This window comes from Pelodiscus sinensis, chromosome 5 (genome assembly GCF_052426305.1).
Source record: "Pelodiscus sinensis isolate ZL-2025 chromosome 5, ASM5242630v1, whole genome shotgun sequence".
In the NCBI taxonomy this organism is placed as follows: Eukaryota; Metazoa; Chordata; order Testudines; family Trionychidae; genus Pelodiscus; species Pelodiscus sinensis.
The window spans coordinates 121,621,996-121,645,597 of NC_143056.1; the positions used below are offsets into that span (position 1 = coordinate 121,621,996).

General features: G+C 49.4%; 1 protein-coding gene across 3 annotated transcripts in view; it reads right to left on the reverse strand.

The window, feature by feature from the left end:
- The window catches only part of DRD4 (dopamine receptor D4), a 101,628-nt gene that overhangs the window by 3,365 nt on the left and 74,661 nt on the right, over positions 1-23,602 (reverse strand). For all 3 annotated transcript variants that reach the window (XM_025185555.3, XM_075928257.2, XM_075928256.2), the window contains 2 exons: positions 7,164-7,276; positions 3,721-4,274 (listed from right to left, as the gene is read on the reverse strand). In XM_025185555.3, the coding sequence (XP_025041340.3) occupies positions 3,721-4,274; positions 7,164-7,276 (667 nt within the window). The remainder of the gene's footprint in view (positions 1-3,720; positions 4,275-7,163; positions 7,277-23,602) is intronic.

The window sequence follows — 23,602 nt, forward strand, 5'->3', positions numbered from 1 at the left end:
CCCCTCTCCCCATCAGTGGGGAGCCCCAGCTTGCTCTGCTTCCCCTGCCCAACTGATTTTTCTGTGGGTCAGCGTCCCCCCCCAACCCAAAAAAGGTTCCTCACCCATGAGCTAGCCCCACAGGGACATGCACACAACCATGCTATGGCCTCCACCTGCTTCTTGCACCCTGGCATTGTGCCTTTGTGACCAGACAGGAGGCTGAGCTGTAAGGTGCAGTCTATATACCAAGATGTGCAATAATTTTTTTTTGGGGGGGGGGGGCACTCCAAAAATCTGGAACATGGTCAAGGGTCACATGCCTCCATGATAGTAATGGACGAGGTGCATGGTCTGGGACGGAGGCTGGGTACACACGGGAGCTCGTAGTATGGAACAGGGTACAGGAGAGAGTTTGGGTGAACAGGGCAGTTGTGATCTGCAGTGCGGGGGGGGGGGGGGGTACCAGCGGCAGGCTCTGGCAGGGAGGCTTACCTGGGTGACTTCTGGCCAGCAGCCCAGCACATTTCTCAGGCACGCTCCCAGCCTGACTGGCCATGGCAGGGGCCATGTGGACCTGTGAATAGCTGCGAGCCTGAGGGGAGGGGGAGCGGTGCTTCGTGCACTGCCTGTGCTTCAAATAGGCAGCTCCCATTGGCCAGAAACTGGCCAATGGGATTGTGCTAACGGCAGGGACAGCACACACAGCCTTTCCCACCCCCTTCCCTGAGCTTGTAACTATTAAAAACAGCCCCATCCCTGCTTTTCTGAGCAACAGGAGGGAGAGGGGCGGGGTAGGTCAGGGCAGGTAGGGAGCCTGCCTGAGGTCCCCTCTGCGTCCATGGGCCACATCTAGCCCATGGGCTGTATTTTGCCCAGCCCTAATCTACACTAGTGAGCTTATAGCAGCACAGCTGTACTGATGCCCCTGCACCACTGCATGATTGTGTATCTGCTCTCCCCATGGCCACATATGCCTGTGAAACTTGTCGGGGGGGGGGGGGGGACTTCACAGCACTAAGCAACTTAAGTTTTACTGACTTAAGTGGTGGTGCAGACATAGCCTAAGGGGTGGACTAAGTTGTCCTCCTGCATCACACCAATCTCCGCCTTTACAGACAGTGCATGGAGTGCTCTTACACCGAACAGGTCTCCTGCAGTGTGTGGCAAACAGGCCTGGCACTGATGCCCACGTGTTTTAGGCTTCAAGTGACAGAAAAGCCTCTCAGCAGACAAATCATGGCACAAAAGGCCTTTGAGTCATTAGCGTGTTGGGATCTACAAATGTTATGGCCCAACAGGAAAGATGATTACGACCAGCTCTTGCCTAGCACACACTCTCTGCATCACCTCCTGGCTCCTGCAGCAGTTTGTGGCTGAGCTACAGCAAAGCTTTTAGCCCACAAACCAATTCTGATTTAAAGACCCCACACCACATCCGTGCTCCTAAACAGTAAAAAGCTGCATCTTAGTTTCCAGTTTGAATTATTCTGGCTTCTAACAAGGGGCTCTCCCTGTCCTTAAGCATAGTGAGATGCTGTGCCAGAGAAGCACTGGGCTGTTGAATGAACTCCTGCAAGAAAAGGGTAAAAGACACAAACACCAGGTCACCTGCGGATGAACACTTTACACAAAGCGATCCCTGCATAACCATTTCCAAAGTCAAGTCTGGGTGTTTAAATTCATCACTCTGTTACAGCAGGTCTACATGCAGGTGCTACAGCATAAGCTATGGGGCAGCGGTGCCAGCACAAACTTTTAAATGAAAATGCTCCTGTTGGGATATTGAATCTACCCACGCTGCAAGGTAACAGCTGCATGCAGGTGGATTAGGCTGGTATAAGTATGTCTCAGGGGGGGGGGGGGGAGACGGGATTTTTCACACCCCTGACTGGCATAGTTATATTGATATAAATACAAAAATGTAGGCCTGGCTTTGCCCCTCAAACTCATGGCCTAAATAAACACACCAGATTTATGGCTTATTACAAGCTGTAACTCACTAACCCCCTTTTTGTCCTGACTGTTGAGCTGTTAACAGGCGACTCTACCCCGAATGGCCCCTTACAATGTGTGCCCCTAGGTTAGCTATACCAGCTTCCCCCTTGCATTTTGCTGTGACACTGGCAGTTGCTTTCTCAGACCTGAAGAAGCGCTCCAGGCAAGCTTGACTCTCTCGCCCACAGAAGCTGGTCCCATAAAAGATACTACGTCACCCACCACGTCTCTGTATGCCTTCAGCTATCAGATTAAAGAGCTGTAAAGGGTTTAGGATAAGCATCATCATTAGCCATAACAAGACAGGCCAGCATGGATTTCCACGTGGGAGCAGGAGGATTTTCAGAAAGGGGAGCGGAGATCGGATTACCCCAGGGGATTGCAACTGGCCAGAGCAGTATCTCTTCCCTCACTTCCTGCCCTGCAGGCTGCAGCGGTTGAGCAAGGATGGCTTGAGAATCATGGCTAGTTCCAGGTGCCCAATTCATCATGATCAAACTTCCACCACTGCAGGCCTAGATCGTGGCTCTGTCCTGCACCCCACCCAGGGAGCACCCTGGGAGGCAGTCTCTCTCTCACCTTCACTTGAAGGAGGTGTGCCCTGCTCCTGGCAAAGTGTATCTTCCCTGGTAGGTATGGGGGAGGGGGAAATTGAGCCTTGGCTCCACCCATTCCTCATCCAGCCCCACCCATTCCCCTCCCACCTGCACAGGGGAGGAGGTAGCAGCTCAATAGAGACTACCTCTGTCTTGCAGAGCAGGTAGCGGGGACGTAAAAATAAAGGGGCAGGGCACTTTACACCCCTGTGCAAGTCCTGCTAGGATCTGCCCCCCACCCCCACCCCCGCACGTTGACACGTGTAAGTATAGACATTTAGCAGAAGTAGTTAGCCAACCCTCTAGGCTGTTTCCTGAGGCTGTCAGTGCTGCTCAGTGCCAGATGGGCTAGTCCTGCCAAGACCAGTGAGTCTTTGTGCATCTGAGACTAAACCTGCCAAAACTCCCTAGGTGCTTCTGCCAGTTTAAACCCATGTGTCTGTTTAGATGCAATCTCACTGTCTGGAAGCCAGGGCTGGGAATCTCAGGGACCTGCCTGTAGCCAGCTGCCTGCCATATACGGAGGATCATGAGACCTTTGCATCAAACAAAAGGATTCAAATGCTCCTCTCTTTGCTGCTTAGGGAAGCATGTCTGCTCATCATCCAGGACCAAACAGGTCTCTGCCTAGCCCTTTGGGCAGGAGACCAGATAACCTGTGACATCTTCCTCCCGGTACAGCCTCCTCTATGCTCACCCTACTGGGCATGCTGCACTAGCAGAGTACAGGGGGCTGGGTCTTCCTTGCCAGTCTTGCACCCAGGGAGAACGGTTCCGAGCCGGGAGGGAAGACTCGCGCTGGTATGACTCACACTGAAGTATGGTGGCATCTGAGGCAGACACTGGAGACCAACACCAGGCGAGATCTTTGTCCAGGTGCTAATCCTGGCTAAAGGATGGATGGAACGAAGTACTATAACAGGGCATCACTAGCCAAGCACTCACCTAGGGCCAGATTTTTAAATGTACTCAGGACCAGATTTACAAGTGCCACCGTGGGGGTGAGATTTTTCAAGCCAGCATCTGAATGAGAGGCCAGTTTCCAAACACAGCTTCCCACAAACCAAGCCTTTCTGAGAAGCCCAAACTGAATGCAGACCCACCCGCCACTGCTCTAGCATCCACTTAACGAGAGTCAGCCACTCACCAACTACAACTGGCAGCACCTTCATAGCCTTCCTCTCACGGCCATTGATCTTAGCCTGTTTCTGTTTGTGTCCTGGGTGAGAGTACTGGAGACGAGGGTAGGAGATAGTCTGGATACCACTGCTCATCACGTACCCCCTGGGCAGAGAGCAATCGGAGGGGGTATACAGGTTGCACTCCTCCAGCTTGATCTCAGCCTGCCTCCTCTCCACGAGGGGAGGTGGGCAACAGCGCTTCCTGCCGCCTGCATAGATGCTGTTCTTCAGCTTGGCCTTCCTGGCTTCCTCCCACCGCTTGAGTCCTTGGAACATGGCACAGTAGAGGACCAGCATGACGGGACAGGGGATGAAGAAGGAGCAGATAGAGGAGTAGACGATGTAGTTGTTGTCCTCTAGCTGACACAAGGTGGGGTCCCTGTCTGGGACGTTATTGAGGCCGAAGATGACCGGGGACGCCACGGCGAAGGCAAAGATCCAAGTGGTGGAGATGAGGATCAGCTGCCGCAGGTCAATCTGCTGCCGGTTGTAGTTCAGTGGGACGGAAACAGCGATGAACCTGCAATGCAGAGAAAACCAGGTCAAGTCTGGTAGCACGGAGCTGCCCGGAGCTGGCAGAGTGGTGCCAGCAGAGCTCGTCCTCGCCTCTCTCCTAGCACTGAGCAAGATACCTGTGCAGGGCTCGGATAGTTAGTGGAACAGGCAGCGTCCTCCCATGTCTAACCCTGGCCCCTGCTGAGATCCTGCTATTGGCCGGGACCCCTTTTCCTTTAGGTGTTCAGGAGAGCACCATCCACCCAGGAGGCCATTCCCAGCAGTACCATTCCACCGATGTACCCAAGTCCTCACCAGCCACAGGGCATGGCACAAAGTGGACCAGCGGCCCAGAGCTAGCAGCACCAGCATCCGCCCCATCCAGCGCCTGCGCGGCACGTCACATGAGGGCTTTGTGCTGCTGTCTCTACACCCATGCGCTACACTAGTGAGAATTCCCTTCTCATATGCAGGACTTCTGCTTCCCCTCGGGACAGGACAAATCTCATCTCATCTCATCTCATCCCTGGGTGAGTCTATGATTTGTGTCATGCAGGCGCTCAGGCTGGTTGGCTCCCCAGTGGTCCCCTCTGGCCTTAACATCCATTAGTTCTGCCATGTTTGGTGGCCAAAGGATGGGAGGGAAGCCAAAGATGACAGCTCATGCCCAGCCATTTGCCTGGGCGACATTCACTGCTTTGTTCCAGGGTAGCTGCTCCCTTAGGGTCTTCCCTGAGCCCACTCTGACACTCACCTCCTTCGCTCCCCCAGTCTCTAGCGAGGGAGGCTCCCTTCCTTCCCGGGCTGTCTCACCCTCTAGCAGACTGGCTGCTCAAGCCCTAGGTGGTGAACTGCCTCTTTCCTCCTCACTCCCAAGAATATAGAGCATCATCCCCTCCTCTCCACTCAGTGCGTGCGCTCCTGATCTCGCTGCCACCTTCCACCATGCCATTGCTTTCCCGCCCGGCGTAGCCGGAGGAGGAGAACAGCCTGGCTCTCTGAAAAAAGGCTCTCGCAGTCGCTTTTTCCTCACCCCAACCTTATTTAGTTTGAGGGCCACTGACCCACAGAAAAATCAGCCGGGAGCTGGCCCCTGACTGAAAAGGAGAAAGAAACTCCCCACATTCCCCTCACACACCAGAGCCTAGGGGGGCCCAGGCTAGTAGATTTTGCATGCTCCAGCCATGCAGAGGGGCAGCAGGGGTGGGGAGGCTGGAGCCTCAGAGGAGGGGAGCCCTGAACCTCAGAGGCCAGATCCCGGGCCTTAGGTTCCCCACACTTGCTCTAATCACTACTAAGAGTTCCCACACATTGCTTCTTATTGCCCTAGAGAGAGAGCTGCCCTACAGGTCCCAGGTTGGGTTTCCCATACAGCAATGTCATTAACACACTCCCACCCACACGATCTGCTCCACATAGAATGCCTGGCCCGTGTGCTCCACCACCTGGGATTTTGGCATTCACCTCACCAAGACTCCCTCAATATAAAGCCTCTGCAGCATGGAGGGGATGCATTTCACTGTAGGCCCTCGAGCATATGCCAGATTATGGGTGTGGATGGAGCAGTCTGCTCTGACCCAGCAAAGCACCTCCTTGCCTCACCTCGGGTCCCAGACAGTGTCTGTCTTGTAGCCCGCTTGATTCCATGAGGCAGATGATGCATGTGCAACGAGCCACGGGTGTGTAAGACACTGGCCAGGGATTAACAGCCACACCTTGCAATGGGGATGTAGCAAATGTACCTTCTGACAGAGTTGTTAATCCTTAGTAAATAGGTTCTCAACTCATGTCCTGCTGACATGCCAGAGCTGACCTATTGAAATGTAAATTGCATGAGTGCCTTGGGCTGTAATTAAATCTTTCAGGGAGCTCGTCTGGTTATACGTGTGCTGCCCGAAGGAGCTCAGGTTGGTGTTTGGGGACCACAGAACAAAGAGGGAACAGAGCTTTGCAGAGCTCTGCGACCAAGTGATCACTTCTCAGCTGTTTCTTACACATCCCTTCACTGGCCCAGCTAACATATTTCTGTTCAGGAATCCACCACCACCTCCAAGCTCCCTAAAGGAACAATAGCACCTTAACAATAAACAGCCTTTTATGATGCAGCAATATCTTGCTGCTGCCACCCATTTCTCATTCCCACCTGCTATGCTGGGTTCTGCCCTGCTTATTGCAAAGTGACAGGCAGGAAAACCACATGGAGCCTCGCCACCACAGAACGGTCCACATTTGCCCATGGTGCTGGGCATAGTTGCTTTTGCAGCGTCCAAAACAAAGGAGGCATCCAACGGCTGTTGGTGGCCTGCGTGAAGCGGGTTTGGTACCTGTTCAGCTTGTAACCGCCTGTTTCTACACCACACCCATTTGTCCCTCCAAGCAGAGGAGCCAGGACTGCAGGGGGCTTTGAGATTTAATGTTCCTCTTGCCCCAGCTTGGTCCTCTTAGGTGGGAATTAGGGCAGACCTCTGGAATCCAGGTGGCTGAAGGATTATTCTAGACATCATTCACTCTCTCGAGCCAAACCCAGCAAACATCAGCTCTCAACAGCCTGGTTTCTGCCTTTGGCATCACTCACTATTGACTGCTCCCGCCTGACTTGGTAAAAGTGGTAAGCTTAAAAACTGATAAATGTGGAGCACATTCAGTGCTAAGGTTGTTTGGAGAGGTGATGAGGTGAATCTCTGCCAGCACTGGAGCTGCGGGAAATAGTAAGTGCCAGAGTGACTTCCTTAGGCGGAATGGGGCTAAGGAATCCCTGCACGGGAATGAGGAAAACCACTGCCCATCTGAGCTCAGCACCTCCATGTGGAAGGCAGATGGAAAAACATGCCCTCAGTGATTCCTAGGGGACAGGCTGTCAAACCCAGACAACAGACAGGCTGAGGGGGACTAAATAGCTGGGGGATGTACTTACCGATCCACGCTGATAGCACAGAGGTTGAAGATAGAGGCTGTGCACAGCATCACATCCATGGTCATCAGGGCATCACACAGACCTGTGCTTAAGGCCCACACTCCTCTCTGGAACTGCAGGCAAAAAGAGAAATGCAGTCAGTGCACATCAGACCCTGACGCCACACAGGGTTTTGCAAGTCATTACGAATAGATACGCTCGCGCTCCTTGCTAAAAACAGCTGTCGGGACATTGCAACTCAGGCAGAAGTTGAGAACTCTCAGACCTAGGGCACCAGATTGTCTCAGTCCTCTGTATTTAATAGTGATGTGTGCACCACACATGGGCTGTATCTACATTGGCACCCTTTTCCAGAAAAGGGATGCTAATGAGACAAGGCGGAATTGCAAATCCGCGGGGGATTTAAGTATCCCCCGTGGCATTTGCATGAACATGGCTGCCGCTTTTTTCCAGCTCGGGGTTATGCCGGAGAAAAGCGCAGTCTAGATGCGATCTTTCGGAAAATAAACCCTTTTCCGGAAGATCTCTTATTCCTACTTTCAAGTAGGAATAAAAGATCTTCCGGAAAAGGGTTTATTTTCCGAAAGATCGCATCTAGACTGGCGCTTTTCTCTGGCATAACCCCGAGCCGGAAAAAAGCGGCAGCCATGTTCAAGCAAATGCCGCGGGGGATACTTAAATCCCCCGCGGATTTGCAATTCCGCCTTGTCTCATTAGCATCCCTTTTCCGGAAAAGGGTGCCAATGTAGACGTAGCCGAAATGTTTAGTCAGAATCAATTAGGTTATTGTCTTTATTTTGGGATTTGTTGGACTTTTCTGTGCTGAGCCTATGTTATCCCCACACACTGTAACTTTTAAACTGAATCCCAGGAAAACAATTCTGTCTTTAAGCTTGTCTTTTTCCAGTTGCTCTGTAGCACCTAGCAACCAAGTAATGTTTTACCAAGTAGGTAGTCTTTGTTTTGTTACTAAAATCATCTTTTAAAGCCTATGATCTGTGTCCTAGAAGGCAAGAGGGTCCATATCCACATGCCTAAAACTGCAAGGTAAACTGTTATTAGAATGAACCGTTTTTTTTGTTTTTTCCTTTTTCAAGCTCTCTCCTGAGAGAGGGATAAAGAGCTTGAGGGTACCCTGTAGGAAGGAATTCCAAAATGCACTTTCTTGGGCTCGCAAAGGGGTTTTTGCATTTGAGTGGTGGCAATGTACCATCCAAAGGCAGGGAATATATGACCTAGGAGAGTTCTGAAACTGAAGCTTTTAGTAGCAAGTTATTTTACAGTTTCTTGTGGGCCCCCACCTTCTGCATTCAACATGCCAGAGTGGGGAACAATCTTAACATCCCCCATAAAGACAATGTCCATGCAGGTGGCTTAGTCACACACTCTAGATTAAAGCTTTATTAACCCTTAATTTTTAGTCTGGCTGGAGGCATGTTAATGTTTCCAGGCAAAACACCACCCAGCACAAGAAATGAGAGACATGATAACTGCTGCTGATTGGAGTGGGGAGGAAACCCACCAGAAAGTCATTTTTCATCAGGAGCCATAACCACCCCTGAGCTCATGTGTTAACTCAGGAGACCAGGTCCCCACAGAACTACTAGGTAACCAATTCATCTGGAATGGGTTCCCTAGTTAATTCACAGATTGTGAATCCCCAAAAGTGATCCCTCTTTCACTTGGGCTAAGTATGAATGGTGTATTTGTAAACAACCATGCAGACAATTTACTGCTTGTTGCTACACAGTTATTTCACCCTGGCACCTCTGGCGGTGGCTATAATAGGTGGGAGAAGGCATTCCCTTCCCAAAACGCCAGCCTGGCCCCACTCATTCTCTGCCCCCAGAATGCCTACTGTAGAGCTACGTCTACACTGCAGGCTTCTTGCACAAGACCTTTTTGCGCCAGAGTTCTTGTGCAAAAGGTTTGCGCTAGAGCCCACCCACACTGCCATGTGCTTTTGCGCAAGAGCGTCCATGGCAGTGTGGACACTCTCTTGCGCAAGAAAGCTCTGATGGCCATTTTAGCCATAGGGCTTTCCTGCGCAAGAAACCCCTGTTCCTGTCCACACTGCCTTCTTGCACAAGAGCTCTTATGCCTCTTGTGGGGAGAGGAACAACTCTTGCACAAGAAGCCCTCTCTTCTGATGCTTTACTGTAAATTCACTTGCGCAAGAACACGCATGGGCTGTGTCTAGACTGCATCCCTTTTCCGTAAAAGGGATGCAAATTAGACACATTGCAATTGCAAATGAAGCGGGGATTTAAATTCTTCCCGCTTTTTTCCGGCTCGGAACTTTGCCGGAAAAAAGCGCCAGTCTAGACAGGGATCTTTCGGAAAAGGCTTTATTTTCCGAAAGATCTCCGTCTAGACTGGCGCTTTTTTCCGGCAAAGCTCCGAGCCTGAAAAAAGCGGGAGCCATGTTTATGCAAATGAAGCAGGGGGGATTTAAATCCATGCTTCATTTGCAATTGCGATGTGTCTAATTTGCATCCCTTTTACGGAAAAGGGATGCAGTGTAGACACAGCCATGCAGCGTAGATGCTCAGGAAGTTTTTGCGCAAGAATGACTGTTCTTGTGCAAAAAGCCTGCAGTGTAGATGTAGCCCCAGTGTACTTGGGGCAGAATGTAGCTACACCGAAGTGTCTGGCCTCCCTGTGCTCCGAGGCCGGGGAGGCTGGGGCTGCATGCCACCCGCCCACCCATGCTCTGAGGCTGGACGGGCTCAGGCTGTGTACTGCCTGCCCTTCCTTGGGGGCTGAGAAGAGAGGTGGCTTGGCTCCTATGGGCTGGGGAGGGGGGTAGTCAGATAGGATGGGGCTGGGGTAGAGCTGGGGGATTGCTTCCCCTGTCCCAACCTTCACTCACAGCCCAGACTTGCTGCACTGTAACAAGCAAACCCCTGGGAGTACGCTCAAGCAGTTCCAGCTTTAGGGAAATGAAATGAATAACATGGTATCTCTTGGCACAGTTGCAGCCACCTGTCCGAGAGCAGGACAGGGAAAAGTGCCAGCAGCAATTTTCATTCCAGAACTTTGTCACATTTGCCTAGCACAGGTTGGCTGGACGGCAAACTTTGCAGAGTATATACCCCACAATGGGCCTTCCCCCAGGAGTTGAGCTGGTCAGGTTGCAGAAGGTATTTACAGAAAATGCATCTGTTCTGAACCGCAGAAAGGGAAGACCATGTCTTTAATTTCTTTATGAAATCATTTCTCTAGTATTTAACCAGCTTTAAGCAACCAACTGACAATCACTTACACCGATGGGCGGGCTTGATGGAAAGGAGACATTCAAGGCACTTCTGCCCAGCTTGTCTGGACATGAGCAGTGCAGGGACTTGGCTTTGTAATGAGCTGATGAAGGGGAAGTTCTAGGCTTACAATGGCTAACACATTACTAGGAATAATAACTTTCCTAGGAATTAATTTGCAAAGCAAATTCTCTAGTCGCATAGTTGGTCTCTACCAGCAATTTGCATCAATATAACTATGTCATTCTGGTTTGTGGCTACCAACCTAACGCCTCACCTAGGTCAGTGAGAAGTCTTATCCTCTCACATAGCTGTTGTCTGTTGCAGAGGTGGACTACCAGCAGAGTGGGAGAAGCCCTCCTGTCAGCCTAAGTAGCATCTTCACCAAAGTACAGAAATTGTTTACGTGTAGACAAGCCCTCAGTTTTTGGACAAGTTCCTAGCTAACAGAACCAATGTCCCATCACACACACAACACTAAGAAGGTTCAAAATAACCAATATTGTTTGCTAAGCGATTGGGTTACAATATGCTTCTAAACTGAGCATTTCTGCCATTTATGAGGCTCTTTTGACCTTTCTGTAATATAAAAGTACTTTCTGTTTAACAAATAACATTAGCTGTAATCACTGCATCAGGGTCATGTAGGCTACGTCTGATGAAGAGAGCTTCCGGAAAAGCTTATTTCGAAAGAGCGCGTCCACATACAAAAAGTGCAACAAAATAGCGACGTGCTATTGCGAAAGAGAGTGTCCACACTGATTGGACGTTATCTCGCATTTAAGGCCACCTGGAACCAGTTCAGGCAGGGCATTAGGTCAGCAGTTGCTTCCGGATGCTGCTGCCTAAGGCTAGCTAAGCCGCGCTTAAAGGCCCCCCTCCAACCCACCCCCTGGACAGCCATTTATCAGCATCTTCTGCTTGCTTGCCTACCTCTCCACGGGACAGCAAAGCATGTGCAATGTGTGCTCTGGTTGCCTTGCTTCAGGACCCCACCGCACTCTTGGCCATGGAGCCGGAGCTGCTTCAAGCCATGCAATGGCCCCACAGTGCCACGCTGCAGTTTCTGCAGGCTGCCTTCCTGGTCCTGCAGGAGCTTGCCTCAGAGCTCATTGTTGAAACCCTCTGCCTGTGTGCGGGAGCAAGGCCCTTCTGACCGCACCCCACGGTGGAGAGAAGGTTCGGGAGGCTGGACGCCAGTTCCAACAGGTGGGGCCAGCTGGTGATGGAGTGGTGGCAGGGTTGCCAACTGTCAGTAAATTTACAGACAGTCTGTAAAAAGTTAGCCAAAACTGGACATGTCCGTAAAAAAATGTAGGTGTCCGTAAATTTCGTAAAAGTGCAATAAATTAAAAAAAAACAGTAATTATTCTATAGCAATTAAATTTCTTCTGTGCTGCTTCAGCCATGCTACTGCAGAGCAGCAGAAATAGGATGTTTTAGTTTAGTTGTCAGTGTTTGAATGTACGATCACAAAATGGAAAACTTCCAGGACCATAACTAACTAAATGAAAGTGAATTAAATAGCATCTTGTTCTTGTGATGTATGAATGACAATGATTACTTTTCACTTTTGGCCATTTAGGTCGTCTAAATATGCATAAAATGTATGTCCATAAAAAAATGTCTCTGTCTGTAAATTTTTCCCTTTTTATCCGTAAATGAAATTTCTGTGGGTTGGCAACCCCAACAGTGGCTCGAGAACTTCCCTATGAGGAAGGCGATGTTCATGGAGCTGTCTGCCTGGCTCACCCCTGCCTTCTGATGACGGGACACCCACATGCAACCCACCACCCTCCTAGAGAAGTGGGTCGCCATTATCAGAAACTCCAACCTGTACCAGAAGCTGGAGACTGGCATGTTCTTTCCCCAGTGTGACTTCAGGGTTGGGGACGTGCAGATGCCATTGTGCATTGTGGGGGATGTGGCCTACCCCCTCATGAAGCCCTACACCAGCCACCTGGACCAGAGCAGGGACTGTTTCATCCAGATCCAATGCGCCTTCAGCCGCTTGAAGGTGAGTTTCAGGTGCCTTCTGACCCGCCTGGATGTGGGGGAACACAACATCCCCCAAGTGGTCTCGGCCTGTTGTGTTCTCCACAATATTGTGGAAAGCAAGCAGGAGGCCTTCCTTCCGGGATGGGTGGCAGAGGCTGGCTGGGAGGGAAGGGCATTCGAGTAGCCACACACAGCTGCCATCCACCTGGCATGCAGGAGGCCCTGAAGGACCCCAGTAACTCTCCCCAGAGCCTCCCCACTAGGGGCCTGTGCCCTGCCCTTCTCTGCATTTCCCTCAACAACTCCTCCCTTCCCCCCTTCCCTGTACAGTCGATAAAACAACAGTTGAGTGTTCAAAAACAGTTATGTGTTTTATTTTTTTTAAAGAAACTGAGGAGGAGTGGGGCTGAGAATCTGGATGGGGGAGGGAGGAGAGGGGCTCAGAACTGGGGCTGAGAGTGGTGTATGGTGTGGCTGGAAGTTCCACCTCAGGTCCGGTGACCTCGGAGGTGGGGAGGGGGGGCGTAGGGACAACAGGAGGATAGGCAGAAGGGGGGACTGGAGCGGGGGCAGGCATGGCAGGGGAGGCAGGGGCAGGAGCAGGGGCAGGAGCCGGGAATGCCATCATCTCCCTGCCGCACCAACTCGGTCCACTTTTGGGTCCTCCATTGGGCATCATCCCTGACCTTCAGGGCCAGGGTCTGCTGCATGTTCAGGAGGACAGCCACATGCTCCCTCATTAGGTCCTCCTGCATCCTCCAGTGCCTGCGGCTCCCCCGGGATCGGGCGGCTGGCTCGCCTCTGGTGACTGCCCCTCAGTCACAGCTGGTCCGGCTGTGGAGAATAAAGAGGGACAGGGGGTCAGTTATCCTTGCAGGCCGTGCCCTCCTCTGTGAGCTGCGAGCAACATTCCTCGGGCCAGAGGACGGTGATGTCCCGGAAGCAAGGCTATGTGTGGCCTGGACATCGGGTCCTGCCTCGCAGGGGCCCCGAGGTGCCCAAGGGACCATGCTTCCACCCCCCGCTCCATCTCATGGACAAGCAGGCAAGGGAAGTGTGTGGCCACACTGGGATCCCATGGGCGGGAGAAGGGGCCTGGAGCAGCCTGGCCTTCCATTGGGGCCGCACACACACGTGCACCTGGCAGCGCTGTCCCCTGGAGCGGGTGGTGCCTTGAGCGTGCCGGCATGGCCGTGTGCCATGTGCGGTACTCCTCAGTCTGAGTGCAGGCGTGCGGGGGCCCTGGTCCCCAGCCTCCCTCCAGTGGTGGCTGGTGGTGGGAGGGTGTCCCCCCCCCGGGGGTCAGATGTGTGTGTGGCCTTCCCCAGAGCCTGTGAGCAGGAGCCCGGAGGTGATCCAAGGCTGCCTCCTGGGGCCGTGTGGCGCAGACTGCCACTGCACATACATCCACGTGCACGGATTGCAGTGTGAGGCCCAGGCCAACAAGGCCGAGTGACAATCACACCCCAGCCCCTCAGCGCCAGCCTCCCCCACCCCGTCTGTGTGAGAAAACTAAGAGCACTTACCTGATGATCCCTCCCCAGCCTCGGAGGATGCCTGGGAGCTATCCAAGCCCTGGGGTACCAGCTCCAGGCTGAGGATGACGGTGCTGGTTGTCTCTTCCTCCTCCTCCAGCTGGTCGTCGTCGTCCTCTTCATCTTCTGGGACTCTCAGGCGGGCGACAACGGGTATCTCCAGCCCCAAGTCCACGACAAGGGGTGGGGAAGGGGCTGCCCCGGCCTCCAGGATGCAGTGGAGCTCACTGAACCAGGGGCAGAAGTGGCGTTCTGCCCCAGAGCGAGAGCTACGCTCCCTGCCCCTGGCATAGCCCCGCTGGGGCTTCTTGACCTTGTTCCAGACCTGCTCAAGGCTCCTGGGGTGGTGGCCCCCTGTGGCCAGGGCCTTGGCCATCCGGTTGTAGATGTCAGCATTCCTGCATCTGGAGCAGAGATCCTGGAGGGTCTCCTCTTCGCCCAAGACCTCCAGGAGGGCCAGGATCTCTGCCCCAGACCAGGAGGGTGCACGTCTTTTGGTGCTCCCTGGGAGGGCCAGTGGGCTCTCGGGGGGTTTGTGGTTGGGTCATGGGTGCTGAGGAGTGTGACAGTGTGAGCGACGCGGTGAGGTGCAGCTCCCAAGGCCGACTTCCTGCCACAAGCCTTGTCCTGGATGCCTGAGGCTTTAAGAGCTGCCAGGAGACAGGAACTATAGAGTTGTGATGAGTGTGGATGGAGCAGCCAGCACGGCACCTGTGTTATTTCCTAGGGGCCTCTTTTTTCAGTCTCACTAACCAGTGGTAAGGGTCTGATCCAATGCCACTAAAATCTATCGAAAAGACTCCCACTGATTTCAGTAGGGTTCAGATGCAGCCTTATATCAGAAGTAACTCCCAGGAGGTAGACAAAAATCACCCTAGTCCCCGACCAGAATCAGCACTGCAATCTTCAGAAGTTCCCTGCCCTCCGGGGTTATTCTTTGCTTCTATTATGCATAGAAAGTGTGCTAGGTGCTGGGCAAACAAAACAAAGCACAGACCCTGCCCGATTTTCATCCTCCTCTGAGGACATTTATGCTTTCAGAGGCTGTCAAAATCTGTGAGCTAGTTCCCACAGACACTGAGCCTAAGTTCAGACTAAAGTCTAGAAGCCTGTGTTGTCTGCGTGACCAACATCAGCACAAAGACTGATATTTGGTGTCCAATGATCTCCCCAAATGACAGATAATTAAACATTCAGTAACATCAGAGTGTCGCACTTCCCATTGTGGAAGAGCCAATGGCATTTTGAGACCCAAGTGTGGCTGGAGAACTGGATGAGTGAGCTGAAAACAGCACAGAGCTAATCAGACCTCACGGAGCACTGTTAATGATGACATTTGCCCGGGCACTGCCGCTTGTCCATTTATTATAATGCAGAAACATCCCATCATTGAGCTGAGGAGTAATAGTCACACTCCTACAGTCCTGGCGCAGTGGCTGTCAAAACATCTCATTTAGTTACTGCATTAGCAGGAAGATTCTGATGAACTGGAGGGAGTTGAGAAAATAAGAATAAAAATGATTGTGGAAACTGAAGAGAGAGAGATAATGTCTGGGGAAAGAAAGAGCTAAATACTTTTGAGGAAATGGCTAAATATGTAGAGTTTGGGAGAGGGGCAACAACAGAGCATGTAGGACGTGCTAAAACTATGTGCCTGGAAGATGAAGAGGACAGGATACACAAGGGTAGATCTAGGAGCAATGCAATGGAAGTAATTTAGACTGGATATCAGGAACAGCTTCCTGGCACTGAGATGTACAAGTGTGTGGAACAGTTTTCTAAGGCAAGCAGCAGAGACTCCATTGCTTGGGAAAGGTGAACAAAATCAGCAGTATCAAGAACATCCTGAGACAGGTATCTCCCAGGAGGGAGGCTAGACAGTGATGTGAACGAGGTTAGGACTGCTCTCATAAGACTAGTCCTTAATCGGTTAGCCATTTTAACATCCCTAGTGCAGGGAGGTCTTTGCAAACTCGAGTTTCTACAGCATTCAGAACCCTTCGCAAGCAGAATTCACAGGGGAGGGGAGCTGTACATAGATTAATAACAACCAGCTCTGAAGTCACTTCAAGACTGATTTCTGCTGAAGAATAGGACCAGATGGACTCCAGGGAAATGTTTATTTTTGTGAAAATAGCCTGACCAGAATCTTGAAGCCAGATCAAGGTTCAGGCCAGAGTTAACTTTTTGAACCTCTCTCTAGAATTGGCCACATACAAACATTGAACACCGTAGAACACCGTAGAAGCTAATCAGATTGGCCAGGCATGACCTGCCCTTCGTGAATCCATGCTGACTATTCCTGATCACCTTCCCCTCTTCCAAGTGCTTCAAAATGGATTCCTTGAGGATCCCCTCCATGATTTTTCCAGGGCCTGAGGTAAGACTGACCGGCCTATAGTTCTCTGGATCGTCCTTCTTCCCTTTCTTAAAGATGGGCACTACATTTGCCTTTTTCAAACATCTGGGATCTCTCTCAATCTCCATGACTTTTCAAAGATAATGGCCAAAGGCTCCTCAATGACATTTGCTAACTCCCTCAGTACCCTCAGATGTATTAAGTCTGGACCCATGGATTTATGTATCTTTAGGTTTTTTAAATAGTTCCCACCAAGGGCTGTCCACCTTCATCCCATATTGCGTCACTTAGCGCATTAGTCTGGGAACTGACTTTGTCCGTGAAGACAGAGGCAAAGAAAGCATTAAGTACTTCAGCTTTCCCCACATCATCTGTCACTAGGTTACCATCCTCATCCAGTAAGGGCCCTCCACCCTCTCTGATCATGTTCTTCTTACTAACATGCCTGTAGAAACCTTTCTTGTTATCCTTCACATCCCCTGCGAGTCGCAATTCCAATTGCGCTTTCGCCTTCCTGATAACTCCCCTGCATTCTCAAGCTATACATTTATACCCCTCCCTAGTCATTTGTCCAAGTTTCCACTTTTTGTAAGCTCCCTTTTTGTGCTTAAGTTCACCAAGGATTCCCAGCCATGAAGGGCCCTAATTTTCAAAGGGCACATGCTCAGCACTTTCTAAAATCCCTTTAAGGCACCTCAGGTTGGGTACTCAAAATTGCTAATCTTGTCTGAAAGGTCTCAGCTTGCAGTTTTAGTTCCTGCCTAGTCTCCGACAGAGGAGAGAGAAAATAGAAAATCACCTTAAATAGCAAAGGTCTGCCTTCCATGTGGTATTAGCAACATTGAAGGATGACTTGTTGCTATGCAGCATGACCCTCCATCTGCAATAGTTAAAGCACCTATCTCTTTGACACTTGACCGACTTGGAATTAATAGAAACATAACTGGCTTCACTAGGTCATGTGACGAATTGTTACCCGATGACCGGCTAATCTCCTGCAACCTACTGTAAAGTTACTCAATGTAAAGCTTTAAAGATCTTAAATGGCTTAGGTCTCCTTTAAATAGTGCTCAAAGACAACTTTGTTTCCATCACCTCTTCTTTCCTTTCTTTATTTTCCCAGTTTTTTAACTGGGAAAAGTCCATTGGCATTTCTGCCAAAGCTGATATTTTTCGTGAACATTCTCTTCACATAGAGCAGAGATAATGGAACTCAATGCAGAAGTGGCTTCCTTTTGCTGCCTCTCACCCAAAATAATTCTATACACTCGGGCTTCGTCTATACGGCAGCCTTCTTCCACGAAATCTTATGCAAATGAAGCACAGAGTAGAATATTGCTTCCGAGCAGTCACATAGGCCAGTAGTTTTCACACTTTTTCTCTAGTGACCCAATTGAAAAATATTGCTGATGCCCCCGACCTAGCATAATTTGACTGGAGCGTAGGCTCCAGGGTGGGGCTGAGGATGAGAACTTTGGAGTGTAAGAGGAAGGGTTCCGGCTTTTGGGGGGGGGGGGGTCAGGGCCGTGGCAGGAGGAGCTTACCTTGAGCGGCTCCTGGTCAGCAGTGCAGAGTGGGTGCTAAGGCAGCTTCCTGCCTCTCCTGGCACCTCAGATGATGCTGTGTCCCAGAAGCATCCAGCAGCAGGTTTCCAGCCAATGGGAGTGCAGACCTAGTGCTCAGGGCAGGGGCAGAGTGCATGGAGCTGGATGTGCTCTCCTCCCCCCACCTAGGAGCCAAGCCTACTTTTGGCCACAGCGCAATCTGCAGTACCAGGACAAGCAGGCAGCCTGCCCTAGCACCCACACTGATCACCCACACTGATCACCCCACACCAATGAGACTAAATGCCTGATATTCCATGACCCAGAACTGGGTCACAACCCGTAATATGAAAACCACTGATCTAAGATCCACTATCTCAAGAGCCATTAGGGTGAGCAATGGATTATTTGTCCCACTGAGGAGTTACATCTGCTCCTGTCCACCAGAATGTGGCTTTTCTAGCCCTGCTTAGATACAAGATATCAAACCTTACATCTCAACTTTAAGATTTATAGAAAACTGATCTAGAAGCATCTCAGCTCAGTTAGTCCCATGGTATGATTCAGACAGATTTTACTGATTTATGTATTGATTATAATGAATTAACGGGGTAAAAATGCATAAGAATAAGTGTGGATGTGGTATGATTGCAGAGTGGACAGAAGAGGCCAAAGGCAAAGAGGCAAAACATCAGGAGACCAGACTGCACAAAGTGACTATGGGACAAACAACATGAAAAAGGCACAACTAAGGAGAGTGACTGTGTGACACCCAGAGGAAAGTTTTATGCAGCAGTTTCTCAGTGAATCATTGATAGAGCTACTGATTAGACATGTATAAGGGTCCTTCATGCTGGGGCATCAGTGGAGACGAATCAACAGATGCTGAGACAGTGCGTGCACCACCAGATCTCCAGCCTCTTCCAGCTACTATCAGGGTTGGCCACCTGATAAGTACGCTTGTGTGAGTATGCTTGAAAAGGGGAATAGAATATTAATCACAATTACGTATAAGCGAACTTAACATCTTTGTCTGTTGATATATATATATATATAGTAAATAAAATATAAGGATACTACTCTCATTGTGCCCTCAATCCTTCGGCTCTCCTCTATATGATCCCCAGAGGGGTCTGACCACCCACACACAGAGGGACAGATTTGTAACATCCAGAGTATTGTTTTGTTTTGCAAAGATCTTGAGAGGTAACTCAGGAAGCTAAGGCAGGTAAGTTTGATAGAAAAGAAGAGCATGGGGAGGGGCGGGGATGCAAATAGCCTTTTTGTTTAAAAAAACCCCACCACTCTCCAATGTCTAAAATAATTCTTCTCTGAAATAATGTGTGGTGGAATGAAGATTTTATTGGCAGAACTTTACAAGAAGGATGGTTGTATGGTTAGGGACTGGACGGAGCCTCTGGAGTCCAGATCCAATTGCCTGCTCTGCTTTCATTCTGTGTGACTTTGGGCAAGTCACTTCAATCCCTCTGTACTTCAGTTTAACTGATCTGTAAAATAGGGACAATAATGTTTCCTTTCTCCCACCCTTTGCCTAGTCAGACTATAAACTCTTCCAGCCCAGGACTGCCTTTTAATGTGTGTGCCTGTAGTACCTACCACAACTGGGACTTGATCTCGGTAGGAGCCTATCACATGTTGGGGTCCATCCCAGAACAGTGAGGGATTGTGTCATTACCTGCCCTGCAAATCTGGGTGCCTTGCATATTATGCTACCGTGGCTCACAGCCCTGAAACCGCCAGCCTTATAAGCATACAGGTTTCACCCTGGCTTTCACCATCCTGTTACTTTTTTACAGGGTACCCCAAAGCCATCCCAATTCTGAGTTTCCCCAAAACCATTTGCCCTGTAGTGTGCAGTCCTCTCTTGGAACACTCATAGAAAGAACCTTCTTCGTTGCTCCTTTAAAGAGAGAGTAGCTCGGTCACTACTTTAATTGAAGTTTGGCCAAACACTCCAGTTTATAATGAAAAGAAAAACCTATATTTTGTTTAATAAACTTAAGTGATACCAAGATATAAAGATAGAAAGGGTTACAAGCAAACAAAAGTAAAAATACATTCCTAAAACTTAAATTACATTTAACTTAAATTTAATTTAAAATTTTTTGCCTAAGTAGGTTTCTCACCTAAACTCAATTATCAGAGACTTCAACTGCTTTGGTTGAAGGACACAACAGTTCTGTGATTTCAAGAACTATGGCTACTTGAGTCCCCCAACTGATGGACATCTGTACAGTTTTCACCCCTAGCCACACCTTTTTTTTTTTTTAATAGCTCAGGAAATCTTTGAAATGTATTCTTTGAAAAACAAACCCAGAAAAAGTTGCTTTTCCCCCTGCCATGTGGCTTGGTGTAGACTCCATGTTCTCTTCTTCCTTCAACCCAACCTGCATATTTACAATGTAAATTATCCCTGCAGCATCCCATACAAATAGTCCATTGAATATAGCTTGGTTTGAGGTTTTGGTCTCTTTCCTTTGTCTGGAGAACCCCATCTATTAACTCCCTGACATGTATGTTTAACCATATTTTGCTAGCAATTAATAATGCGGTCATCCCAAACTCATAGCCACAAAACCTTTACAGCTCACCACCCTGGTACAGCAATCTTTTCTCGGTTATTATGAACAACAGCACATGCAAGAAAGCCAGGCAATTTAACATGATGGCTATGTCTAGTCTGCATCCTTTTTCTGGAAAAGGGATGCAAATTAGACACATTGCAATTGCAAATGAAGCGGGGATTTAAATCCCCCTCGCTTCATTTGCATAAACATGGCTGCCGCTTTTTTCCGGCTCGGAGCTTTGCCGGAAAAAAGCGCCAGTCTAGACGGGGATCTTTCGGAAAATAAAGCCTTTTCCGAAAGATCCCTTATTCCTCTTAAAATAAGGAATCAGGGATCTTTCGGAAAAGGCTTTATTTTCCGAAAGATCCCCGTCTAGACTGGCGCTTTTTTCCGGCAAAGCTCCGAGCCGGAAAAAAGCGGCAGCCATGTTTATGCAAATGAAGCAGGGGGGATTTAAATCCCCGCTTCATTTGCAATTGCGATGTATCTAATTTGCATCCCTTTTACGGAAAAGGGATGCAGTCTAGACACAGCCGATAAGACCCCATTTACAGTATTTCTAACTGCTAGACAAAGTGGGCTATGCCCACGAAAGCTCATGATACCATCTACATTTTTGTTAGTCTTTAAAGTGCTACAGACTATTTATTGTTTTTTAAGTTTATCCTGTACAGACTAACTCGGCTACGCTCTGAAGCTATTTGACATGAGTTATATATATATATATATATATCAGTTTAAACAGTTAAGCTACTTCTCAGAATAAAATTATTACCCCCTAAACTTGATCTGATAAGAAGCTTAACTATAAACTGTAGACCTAGGTGGTTTTTTTTTTAATTCAGCCTAAGGCAGAGGGCAGCATGCTTAATTGCTTCTGTAGGCTAAGCACTATAGGTTAGCCAACTTTTAAGTGCAAATGCCTTTTCAGATTTTCTGAAAACAAAGCAGTCTATGTATAGATTCTATGCCTAACCTCTAGCAATTTTACAGAATGCTCAACTAAACCTCAGTTTGATTAAGTTGTCCAAGATGTTCCTTTATTCCATTTTATTTTTGAATGAGGCTTTTGGTCATCTTGCACAATTTGATTACAAAATAAAGTGGTTTCCATAGTATGGGCAACTGCATGGCACTCATTGGCAGCTCACTGAAGAGGAATTTCACATTAATGGCATTTGGATTGTCGCTAGTCTTTGTAAATATCAATTTTGTCATATGACAAAGGTAGCAAAGAGTAAAATTTAAGAAATGATGTAATACAACTATATAGGGACTTACTTTAAACTCACAATTTAAAAGTAATATTTTCTGGGTTGTTTTTTTTTAAAACACACACCCAGGGCACATGGATCAGCATTTATGTCACACTCCCTGTGAGTACCAGGCTTGGGTGGGAGAGGTTAATGATCTAAACAGTGGTCCAAATTCATTGATTAATTTGGGTCACGTAACATATGCACTAAGTGTCTCATGTGGCAAGAAGTACACACACACACAACCCCTCATACCAGGGGCTCCATGTGTCTCCCCATTTTCTGCTCCCCATACTAGGATTCCACATTCAACCCATGCTAGGGTGTCTCTTTCCTTTTTCTCCACTTACAAAGTACTGGCTCCTGCCAGCCTCCCCAGCACTGCTGATTCAGAGGCAGCAGTGCTGGGGGAAGCCTTCAGCTCGGCAGGAGCCACTATGCGTGAGGAGCCGCACTTTTCCTGCTCCCTGTGGAGCAGCTCGGTCTCAACAAGTCCAAAAGCCAACTGCTCCATCCACATCACCAAGCCAACAGGCCAAGACTAGTGAGGATACCTCACCTCATTTCCTTTGCGGCTCCACCAAAGGCCACATTCACCTGACTTCATCCATTAACACTCTGATCTCACCTAGAAATGCTTCAGGATGTGGTTCCCATGGCAACGGACAGTGGGGTCATCACAGCAACTGGTACAATTATGCTGCCTGGCCTAGTCCCATTCCAGTATTATCCTGCTAAAAATAAGTGCAACTGGCTTTTCCAGTTCTCACCCAAATCAAAGGAGTTCTGCCAAGATATGCCTAGAACATCCCCTTAAATTTTGGAAATGATCAAATGAAGTTTTCAAAAGTTATTGTGTTACAGACAAAAAGAGAAATGTCATTGAATTCTATATAGGGCCTAACTTTGCTCTGTCAATAACGTGCAATATCTTTCATCCCCTCTGAGGACTAGACAGTTTCAGTCATAATAAAGAAAGTTGTGTTTGAGATACAGAAATAGAGCCCATGTCAACAACTTCAACTAGCTCTTTGGATTTATTATAGGGTTGCCAGGTGTCTGGTTTTGAACCGGACAGTCTGGTATTTGAGCTTTCTGTCCAGGAAACAAATTGAGAAAATACCGGACATATAAATGCCCGGTATTTTCTAATTACGTTTTTATTATTATCATGACTATCAGTACATAGTTGCATACTGCCTGGCTGGTAGACGCTCACACTGCGTGAGTGTCTACACCAGCCAGGCAGTACGCAACTATGCAGTAGAGAGGAGGGGGGCAGGGATGAGATGGAATCCCCGGGGCCAGACTTGCCCATGCGCCCCACCAGGACCATGTGTGGGACGGGCAGCATCCCGGGATCTGAGTGCGCCTGGGCCAGCCCCTCTCCCCACCGGCTGGTTCCCCCCGGCCAGCCCCACTCTCCCCAACTCTCTTCTGGCCAGCCCTGCTTCCTGCCGGCCGGTTCCCCCACGGCCAGCCCTGCTCCCCCCGACCTCCTCCCAGCCAGCCCCCACTCCCCTCCCGGCCAGTCCCCTCTCCTCCCGATCTGAGATCATGTGTGTTCAGTATTTTTTTTAAAACTATCTGGTAACCCTAATTTATTATTGTTATTGTTGTTGTTGTGACTACTAGAGGCTTCAGCTGAGTTCAGAGACCCATTGGGATAGGCACCCAACAGGCACATTGAGAGAGAATCCCTGCTTTGACTAGATCACAGACAAAAAGGTAGGAGAAAGGAAGACTTGTAGGAGTCAGAGGTGACACTCTAGCCCCACTGAAGATAATGGCGAAACTCCCATTTGACTTAGTGAGGCCAGGATTTAGACCCCCAATGAGTCTAAGGCTTTGTCTACACTTCCAAGTTTAAAGCGCTGCTGTGACAGTGTGGTCACGGCTCTA